Source organism: Biomphalaria glabrata, chromosome 1 (genome assembly GCF_947242115.1).
Source record: "Biomphalaria glabrata chromosome 1, xgBioGlab47.1, whole genome shotgun sequence".
Classification (NCBI taxonomy): Eukaryota; Metazoa; Mollusca; class Gastropoda; family Planorbidae; genus Biomphalaria; species Biomphalaria glabrata.
The window spans coordinates 7,336,114-7,346,827 of NC_074711.1; the positions used below are offsets into that span (position 1 = coordinate 7,336,114).

The following is a 10,714-nucleotide window of genomic DNA, read 5'->3' on the forward strand; positions in this document are numbered from 1 at the left end:
CAGCTCTATGTCTACTAGCCCAGCTCTATGTCTACTTGGCCAGCTCTATGTCTACTAGGCCAACTCTATGTCTACTAGCCCAACTCTATGTCTACTAGGCCAACTCTATGTCTACTAGGCCAACTCTATGTCTACTAGCCCAACTCTATGTCTACTAGGCCAACTCTATGTCTACTAGGCCAGCTCTATGTCTACTAGGCCAACTCTATGTCTACTAGGCCAGCCCTATGTCTACTAGCCCAACTCTATGTTTATTAGCCTAGCTCTATGTCTACTAGGCCAACTCTATGTCTACTAGGCCAGCTCTATGTCTACTAGCCCAACTCTATGTTTATTAGCCCAGCTCTATGTCTACTAGGCCAGCTCTATGTCTACTAGGCCAGCTCTATGTCTACTAGCCCAACTCTATGTCTACTAGCCCAGCTCTGTGTCTACTAGGCCAGCTCTATGTCTACTAGCCCAACTCTATGTCTACTAGCCCAGCTCTATGTCTACTTGGCCAGCTCTATGTCTACTAGGCCAACTCTATGTCTACTAGCCCAACTCTATGTCTACTAGGCCAACTCTATGTCTACTAGCCCAACTCTATGTCTACTAGGCCAACTCTATGTCTACTAGGCCAGCTCTATGTCTACTAGCCCAGCTCTGTGTTTACTTGGCCAGCTCTATGTCTACTAGCCCAACTCTATGTCTACTAGGCCAGCTCTATGTCTACTAGGCCAACTCTAAGTCTACTAGGCCAACTCTATGTCTACTAGGCCAGCTCTATGTCTACTAGCCCAGCTCTGTGTTTACTTGGCCAGCTCTATGTCTACTAGGCCAGCTCTATGTCTACTAGGCCAACTCTATGTCTACTAGGCCAACTCTATGTCTACTAGGCCAGCTCTATGTCTACTAGGCCAGCTCTATGTCTACTAGGCCAGCTCTATGTCTACTAGGCCAGCTCTATGTCTACTAGCCCAGCTCTGTGTCTACTAGCCTTGCTCTAATAAGTCTTTAATTCAACGTTTGTTCACGAATGTTTAGATATACTTGTTAGATTACATATCTTACCAGTGGCGTAGCTAGGGTGGAGGAAGGCGGAGGTCACGGGGAAGGGGAGGTTCAAATTTGAAAATCCCCCCCCACCCCCACCCCCCGGTCGGGCACAATGAGTTTCCGAAATTTGTTTCTACATTGAATATTAGGCCTTACCTCATGTCATAATTTAGAATGTCAAAATGCAGGGGCCCCTAAGAGGTCAACACCACCCCCCCCGGCCCCAAAGTCTCTATCTTCGAGATTGTATTTTACAAGAACATTGTTTTTTCCTTTTGGTAAACTGTTAAAACGTCATCTCTAGTCTAGTGATCATGAATCGCCCATGACGTACATTCATGCTATTGGTGCTATATAGGCCTACATTTAACTTATGTGTTGATTTAGAAATAGGTTTTTAATTCATTGCAAATTTTTTGGCCTTAATTGTTAGTTTTTTCTTTGTCATTTGGGGCTATCTTATCCACTTTACCTAGGGCCTCCAATTACATTAGGCCGGCCCTGGTCATATCATAGAATATAGAATCAATGATTTATACATTTTCCCATTATGAATGAGTTACTAATATGGAGCCGATGACACAGCCACTATGTTAAATGAAACAACGATACGGGGCAAGGTGCAGGCCCACACTTTATCTTCTGGAAAATACGACAGAATTTACTGTTCCACTCTAATTGTATGTGCCTGCTAAATAAAGGCTGAGTAAAGAGAGAGAGAGAGAGAGAGAAACTGACCTACATAAAACGTGATGTGGGACGTATACACCAATTGACTAACTAACACTACCTAGTATTCATAGAACAACACAAATAAAAACAGCGAAATGTCATTTGTGCTGTGGTTTAAGCAAACTGCACTGGTGGCTCCACTTTTTAGATCTATGTCTGCCCAATCGTGAGCATTTAGTGCTATTAGGATCTGCCAACCTTAAATGTTTTTTCCATCCTTATTTAAAATGTGCTAAAGTCAACAGTGAACAAATCTGATACATGTTAACTATAAGGAAATACACACAGATGTTCTTAAAATGAAGCGTGAATTATTGCTGACATTTGCGTTGTGTTTTAAAGTTCTGTGTATTTGCGTGTGGAAAGAAGATCGGAAAACGAAATGGAATTCTAGTGCTGAAAGTTGGCTGGAGTTTCATGTCAACTATTGTGGAAGGTATTGTGACGGGTTGAAGTTAGAAATACTAAAGCAAGACTGTGAAAACATAACGCCATGTTTCCCATGTGACTGTGATCCTGACTGTGATATATACGACACATGCTGTCCACTTTTGGTCAACAATTCTTATGTAGAACCTTCTTTTCATTCCATAGATCACTTACCAAATCCTGACAGATTTCAATGTAAAAGTATTCCAAAGAATTCTAATCGAAGTGCATATTATATGATTTCAGACTGTGATTCAACTTTTTTATCTAAAAGCTACAAATTCTCTAACACAAAGCGAAATATACAAAATTTGTGCCGAAATCCAAAAACAAGAACGCTAGATGATATAACTCCATATACAGACATTTATTATGGTATTGTGTTCGCGAATAAATTCTGTGCAATATGCAATGGATATGTTATAAATGATAACACTTCTTACTATGGCTATAACCTTACATTCAAGATAGCAAGACCGTGGACTATTGAGATTTCGTGTAAACATTATCAAAGCTTGTATCATTTAACGAACGAATATAAATTTTTCTTTGCTGCTGCCAACTCGTCTCTATGTAATATAACTTTCAGCCCACCACCAAGTAAAATACCTCCCAAAGTTTGCACCGAGAGACTTGATAAAAAATTAAAACATGTTTGTACAAATCAAGACTCAATGGAAGATCAAATGTGTCAAACTTTGCCGAGACGCAAATACCTTCAGGCTGGTCAGAAAGCAAACCTTTTTTGTTTTCTTTGCAATGGCTCAATTATGCAGTCTTGCTTTGTTCACGATACACAATTTCCGTGTCTTGTTGTTAGTCATCAATATAGGCCTGCTTATGGGATAACATCGCTGTTTCAAAAGCCACCAATAAAAATGCTTTTGACTTTCAAGAAACGAAAGGATTTTGACAATGATAATACTTGCATCTCACCACTGGACTGGCTAGACTTCCAGGTTGTATGTCTGAATGGATAACACATCTAATGATTTATGTGCACACTAGTAGGGCACAGAATTGTAAAGTGTATGTAGGGTAAATATGCCTGTAATAAATTCACGTCATTATTATTAAAAGCTCTAATAATTAAGCAAAGTCGCCAGTTCAGAGGTGATATGCGGTTTTTACTACTTTTGATAATCCCTTGTTAAAAACTATAATAGACTGCGACGTTAATTTTTGATTATATTTAGAAAATCAGTTTAAAAAAAAAATAAACAGTGGCTATTGCAAGGTCTGAGTAATAAAAGTAACTGCCCTCTAACTTGCCGTTTGCTGGAATATTTTCTCATACTAATTATAATGATTTCTTGTATACAGTGCCGTTGATAAGCAGGCTCAAGGCTCTTTGGGAATGTAACAGACATAAAAACAGCTAATAAATTTCTCTATTTTTAAATTTTCCATCAGGCTAGGTCTTAATACAAGTGCAACACGTATTCTAGATTACTTTTGGGGGAGGGTTTTGAAATTAAAAAAAAAATACTTACAAAAAAACAACTAATGTGTATTAATTATTTTGGATCAGTCATGTAATCTAGACTAACAATAATAAATATGTGCGGTTACAAATATTTAAATATTTTTTTAACAACTGTTTTTGTTTAACGCAATTTCATGCTTTTAGTGTTCTCAATACGCCATGATCCTATCACTTGTCTGGACCAGTTGGAAAGGTAGAGAAAGAACGGGGTGTCTGGGTAATCGCTTTTTTTTAAAAAAGGGAACGACCTGAATTCGAATTTGTGAGCTAACGCCTTCTCATGTTTCTCAAGCTAACACGGCAACCTCTCTGCTAGCGAAGCGTCTATGAACATGGAAAATTGAATAGTTATCTATTATTTCAATTTGATGTTTGTGTTCACTAAGCCTCAGACGGCACCCTAATATAAAGGGGAATAATTCAGCGTATACCACCATTTCAGTCACGTACTATTTCTCTCCGTTTTTGAAATACCAAACAAAGTTATTTATTACCAATAGTTCATTAACTAATTGATTAATTTTTTATATATATTTTTTTTTATTGATTCTTGTTTTGTCAGGTAAAAGAAATAATTGTGCAAAATTTCCGTTTGATCGGAGATTAGGTGTCGGAGAAATAAAAGGGTACGAACTTTTGGCCAGACAGACAGACATACAGTGTGAGCTGATATAAGCTTTTAAAGAATATAAAATTATGAAACAATTTTTGTTTTGTTTTTTTGCATATATAATTCATCCATCGTGGTTTGATGATGGCCACTTTTTGTCCTCCAGGGGGCTGAGGGCTTTACACTGGGGTTTTGTGCCTCCTCATGTGGCTGGTGAGACCTATGTGAGCCCGGAATGTTCGGCTGCACACTGGGCAGGTTATTCCAGCTGGAGCTAGTGTCATTGGCCTTGCTTTTCTTCTCTGGCCTTTTTCTTCAGCCAGTGTTGTTCTCTTTTCCTCAACAACCTGTGCGCCAGTTTTCACAGTGCGACACCATGATGCTCTCTCATGTGCCTCTGTCTCTCAGGTGTCTGGGTCTATGCTGAACGCCTTCAGAGAAGCTTTAAGGGTGTCCCTGAAGCGCTTTCTTGGACCACCTTGCGAGCGCTTTCCTTCTCTCAATTGGCCTTACATGAGACGTTTAGGGATGCGGCGGTCTTTCATTCTGCAGACGTGTCCTGTCCATCGCAGCTGGGACTGCATCAGGATTGTGTGGATGCTTTGCAGACCCGCTCTTCGAAGAGCTTCAGCATTTGGTATTTTTTCTTGCCATTTGACATTCAGTATTTTTCTTAGACATGTCATGTGGAAGTGGTTTAGTTTATTTGCATGTTTTCTGTACACTGTCCACGTTTCTGAGGCATAGAGCAATGTAGGGAGGATGACAGCTCGATAGATATTTATCTTCGTATTTGCAGTAATACCTCGTCTGTTCCAGACATTTTTAGACAGTCTGCCATAGGATGCACTGGGGTCGATTTCATTATCGATCTTTCCGTTTCTGGAGAGTGTGCTGCCAAGATATGTGAATCTGTCCATTCCTTTTGTATCATGTCCCTTTATCTTGATGCTTGTATCCGAGTTGGCTTCACCTGGAGCAGGCAAATATAAGACTTCAGTCTTTGTTTGTGTTAATGGTAAGGCCAAAGTCTGAGCATGCTCTTGAGAAGTCACTGACGATGCTCTGCAGATCATTTTCAGAGCAGGCGTTTAGGGCACAGTCGTCAGCAAATAATACGTAACTAAACAATCTTCTATTTTCATATGTACCTCACTAGAAGAGTGGTTAGTATGTCGGCTTGAGCCATGAGTTCTAGTTCAGGTCATCCCCCTTCTTTTTTTTTTAAATAAATGCTTTAAAAAAACGACTACTTTAAATTTCACCCAGATATCACTTTCTTTCTCCCTTCCCCTCCTACCATTTTCCCAACTGGTCTAGTCACGTGATAAGATTATAGTGTATTGAGAAAGCTAAAAGCATGAAATAGCGCTAAAAAAATACAAATGATAAAAATATTTCTAATCGCACAGTTTTATTGTTGTTGATTTAGATCTATTACAAACTTAACTACATGACTGGCCCAAACTAATTGATACAATTAAACTTCGTATAGGCTTTTTTCTTTCCTAATTATTTTTTTATGTTTTTTTCTTGTTGTTTATCGTTTCAGGGACAATGTCAAGCGGCAAACTGCACAGCTGGGAAAATTCCATCAAAGGACGGTCAGTGTATTACTGCACTAAACGGCATCCGTGGTCTTGCCTATAAATTGGCCTTGACATTAACGCCTCAAGACAAGGTCGTGATGACAGAAACAGAAATTAAAGACTTGAACACTGCTGTGTACCAAGAGTTGAGATCTGTATCCAGTAGAATAAAAATGTCCTATGAGGTTACCATTGAAAAACTAGTCAACGGCTCGAAGATTTTGCTTTCTAATACTATTAAGGCTAAAATTTTAGCAAACGATAAAAAGAATCGAGATGAGTTTGAGAGTGAAATGATTCAGATTGTGACACGATCTTGGGAGTTTACTCTAGCGTCATTTAAAAAGCCTAATATCACACTAAATCTCTTGCTCGGATCAGAATACCACAAGCCAGATCTTCAAAACTCTTCACTGCTTTCAGACCTATCAACAAGACGGTATGGAATGACTATACCCGAGCTTATAATTTACTACAGCGATTTTCTAGAATGGCCGGATTGTTGTGACTTTATTGACGTGACGTATACGTTACTATGTCCTTACGTCGCCGTAAATATCACGAATATAACAGTCAACATGCTTGACATTCACCTGTCATTTAACTATGATGGGCGTGTCATCGAGGTTGTGGGTGGTCCTAACATTTCAGTCGTCAATGGAGAACTTCACATCTGTTTGGAAACTTTTAAAACGCTGATAAAAACAAATCCAGTTCAGAGCCCTGCTGATATCGCGCTGTATTACTTCCAGATTGTTTGTATCTTGTTTTCTGTGGTTTGTCTCGTGATGTCTCTGGTTACATACTTTTTATTTTCTTCTCTAAGAACACTTCCGGGGTTAAATAATATGTGTCTGTGTTTATCTGTGTTATGCGCGCAGGTAAGTCTTCTGCTTACAGTAGAGTTTGGGGTTAAAGGGCAACTTCCGCCCGAGCTGTGTATGTTTCATGCTATATTTCTTCATTTTAGCTGGTTGGCCTCTTTTGCATGGATGAGTGGCTGCTGCATCCACATGTTTCTCGCGTTCACTTCCTATACTTCGCGGAGAAATGATGTCACTTCCGATCTGCGGAGACACATCCGGTATTGCGTTTACGGCTTCGGCGTTCCCCTTCTCATAGTGGCTGCGAATGTAAGCGTTAACGCTAGTTTGACTTCCGGGCAGTCGATAGGTTATGATGACACTATATGTTTCCTGGACACACGTACGTCTGCTCTCACGATTGTACTGACCTTACTTGTTCCACTAGGCGCTACGGTCTTCAGCAACGGGGTTTTGTTCACCTTGACCTTACGTGAAATGATTCACGTCGCCAAAATACAGAAGGAGGCGACCGGGATAGAAGGTCAAGGCGTCATGACCTACGTCAAGTTGTCCACACTAACAGGAGTCTTCTGCATTGTCGCAGCCGTGGCGGTCTGGCTGGATAGCATTGTTCTCCAGTTCTTGACCTGTCCACTTATGACGCTACAAGGCGTCTTCATCTTTTTCTCCTTCATATTCAACAAGAGAGTTGGCAACATGTATTACGACGTGTTTGGTCTGCATCGTCTGCGAGCAGTTTTCACTACTCAAAGCAGTAGCAGCCAATCAGGCAGCGGGAAACAAACAGAGTCAAAGAATCGAAATAAATATTCTCAGTCAACATCTAGCACTAACATATAGAAACTTATTATTAAAATGGAGATGAAGTATCGATTAAAGAGGGCGCTATTTCTCTCACAATCCCAAGAAAACTTCAAAATTGTGAATACCCAAGAAGTAGCAGTCGAACAATGATTTTGTTGGAAAGTTTCCGTACCATTGTTTGAAATGCGAAAGTAAAGATGTTTAACATAACTAGGTCAACTAGTAAGTCCAATTGTGTGTTGCACTTATTCAGTCGTAGAACGACTTTGGGTTCATCCCAGACAAGTCGTTATAGAAGTTCTCAACGCTGACCCGTGACGTCACAACCTGTGGGCAATGTAGACCAGTAGCTCGTTGCCACGTCGTACAGACCTGTGACGTGGCAACGAGCTGTTGGTATCCACTCCCCACAGGTTGTGACGTTACAGGCTCAGGCCTTCTATGACGTTTTTTTTTTTTTTGGTCATCTGGCACAGATTTTTCAAGTGATAGTACAGCCCTAATCAGCATGCAAGGTAAGTAAAGGTGGCATTGGCTTTAGTGGTAGAGGAACCAGACATTTTCTCGTTTGAATGGCTTATTTTCAGAGCTGAGTGAGGCCAATAAGTTTTCAGTGTCAATAGCTTTCTTTGTCACCACACCTCTCTCCGCATAGCGCAGTCCTACCAACATCGATATCCAATGCTTTCAATTCCCGTTTATTTCCATATATTGGATTTGGTGATGACCAGTTGTTCTTGTACCCATCACCAGTTGTTCTTGTACCCATCGCGAGTTGTTCTTGTGCCTATCGCGAGTTGTTCTTGTACCCATCACCAGTTGTTCTTGTACCCATCGCCAGTTGTTCTTGCACCCATCGCGAGTTGTTCTTGTACCCATCGCGAGTTGTTCTTGTGCCCATCACCAGTTGTTCTTGTACCCATCGCCAGTTGTTCTTGCACCCATCGCGAGTTGTTCTTGTACCCATCGCGAGTTGTTCTTGTACCCATCGCGAGTTGTTCTTGTACCCATCACCAGTTGTTCTTGTACCCATCACCAGTTGTTCTTGCACCCATCGCGAGTTGTTCTTGTGCCCATCACCAGTTGTTCTTGTACCCATCACCAGTTGTTCTTGTACCCATCACCAGTTGTTCTTGTGCCCATCACCAGTTGTTCTTGTACCCATCACCAGTTGTTCTTGTGCCCATCGCGAGTTGTTCTTGTGCCCATCACCAGTTGTTCTTGTACCCATCACCAGTTGTTCTTGTACCCATCGCGAGTTGTTCTTGTGCCCATCACCAGTTGTTCTTGTACCCATCACCAGTTGTTCTTGTACCCATCGTGAGTTGTTCTTGCACCCATCGCGAGTTGTTCTTGTACCCATCGCGAGTTGTTCTTGTACCCATCACCAGTTGTTCTTGTGCCCATCACCAGTTGTTCTTGTACCCATCGCGAGTTGTTCTTGTACCCATCACCAGTTGTTCTTGTGCCCATCACCAGTTGTTCTTGCACCCATCGCGAGTTGTTCTTGTACCCATCACCAGTTGTTCTTGTACCCATCACCAGTTGTTCTTGCACCCATCGTGAGTTGTTCTTGCACCCATCGCGAGTTGTTCTTGTACCCATCGCGAGTTGTTCTTGTACCCATCGCGAGTTGTTCTTGTACCCATCACCAGTTGTTCTTGTACCCATCGCCAGTTGTTCTTGCACCCATCGCGAGTTGTTCTTGTACCCATCGCGAGTTGTTCTTGTACCCATCGCGAGTTGTTCTTGTACCCATCGCGAGTTGTTCTTGCACCCATCGCGAGTTGTTCTTGTACCCATCGCGAGTTGTTCTTGTGCCTATCGCGAGTTGTTCTTGTACCCATCGCCAGTTGTTCTTGTACCCATCGCCAGTTGTTCTTGCACCCATCGCGAGTTGTTCTTGTACCCATCGTGAATTGTTCTTGTACCTATCACCAGTTGTTCTTGTACCCATCACCAGTTGTTCTTGCACCCATCGCGAGTTGTTCTTGTACCCATCGCGAGTTGTTCTTGTGCCTATCGCGAGTTGTTCTTGTACCCATCGCCAGTTGTTCTTGTACCCATCGCCAGTTGTTCTTGCACCCATCGCGAGTTGTTCTTGTACCTATCACCAGTTGTTCTTGTACCCATCGCCAGTTGTTCTTGCACCCATCGCGAGTTGTTCTTGTACCCATCGCGAGTTGTTCTTGTGCCTATCGCGAGTTGTTCTTGTACCCATCGCCAGTTGTTCTTGTACCCATCGCCAGTTGTTCTTGCACCCATCGCGAGTTGTTCTTGTACCCATCGTGAGTTGTTCTTGTACCCATCGCCAGTTGTTCTTGCACCCATCGCGAGTTGTTCTTGCACCCATCACGAGTTGTTCTTGCACCCATCACGAGTTGTTCTTGTACCCATCGCGAGTTGTTCTTGTACCCATCACCAGTTGTTCTTGTACCCATCGCGAGCTGTTCTTGTACCCATCACGAGTTGTTCTTGTACCCATCGCGAGTTGTTCTTGCACCCATCACGAGTTGTTCTTGTACCTATCGCGAGTTGTTCTTGTACCTATCGTGAGTTGTTCTTGCACCTATCGCGAGTTGTTCTTGTACCTATCGCGAGTTGTTCTTGTACCTATCGTGAGTTGTTCTTGCACCCATCACGAGTTGTTCTTGTACCTATCGCGAGTTGTTCTTGTACCTATCGTGAGTTGTTCTTGCACCTATCGCGAGTTGTTCTTGTACCTATCGCGAGTTGTTCTTGCACCTATCGCGAGTTGTTCTTGTACCCATCGCCAGTTGTTCTTGTACCCATCGCGAGTTGTAATTATAAAGGATGACTTCCGGGATACTTCCATCCTCCAACTGTAACCAAGACAACGAAGGCGGCATTGTAAGAGATGGTGAGGATGCTGGGACGAGCCTTCAAGCAAATATCTCAGTCTTACACGTTACACACTCTTTCTTGTCAAGGGATTTTTTTTTTCTCTCTCTGTTTCTTGTCCTGTAGCCCATGGCTCACAGCCTCAAAGTAAACTACAGTGTACCATATAGTGTACATTTTGTTGATTCAAACCTTGTGACAGGCTTTGTAAATAATGTTTTGCCTTCCGTTCTCCAAGAATGATGTTTACTTTTAATCTTTATTTCTATCCTGAATAACAAGAAACTGAACACTGACATATACAAACTTCTAATTCGACTGTTTTTAGTCGTTATAG

At 41.8% G+C, this 10,714-nt stretch overlaps 1 protein-coding gene across 3 annotated transcripts; it reads left to right on the top strand.

The window, feature by feature from the left end:
* The first annotated feature begins 1,701 nt into the window (after positions 1-1,701).
* On the top strand, positions 1,702-8,386 carry LOC106068424 (adhesion G protein-coupled receptor L3-like). 3 transcript variants are annotated; one of them, XM_056019343.1, is made up of 2 exons: positions 1,702-2,925; positions 5,848-8,386. In XM_056019343.1, exons 1-2 carry the CDS (start codon positions 2,851-2,853, stop codon positions 7,549-7,551), a joined length of 1,779 nt encoding a protein of 592 aa, XP_055875318.1. In that variant the 5' UTR covers positions 1,702-2,850; the 3' UTR covers positions 7,552-8,386. The 3 variants fall into 3 exon arrangements, with proteins under 3 accessions (XP_055875318.1, XP_055875327.1, XP_013083226.2); XM_056019352.1 differs by having other exon boundaries at positions 1,704-2,206; positions 5,848-8,385; XM_013227772.2 differs by lacking the exon at positions 1,702-2,925 and adding an exon at positions 2,943-3,158.
* Positions 8,387-10,714: the final 2,328 nt, after the last annotated feature.

Coding starts and splice junctions, on each gene's coding strand:
- LOC106068424 (XM_013227772.2), top strand. CDS start 2,970: ATGCAGTCTTGCTTTGTTCACGATACACAATTTCCGTGTCTTGTTGTT. Junction 3,159..5,847: donor TGGACTGGCTAGACTTCCAG/GTTGTATGTCTG, acceptor TTATCGTTTCAG/GGACAATGTCAAGCGGCAAA.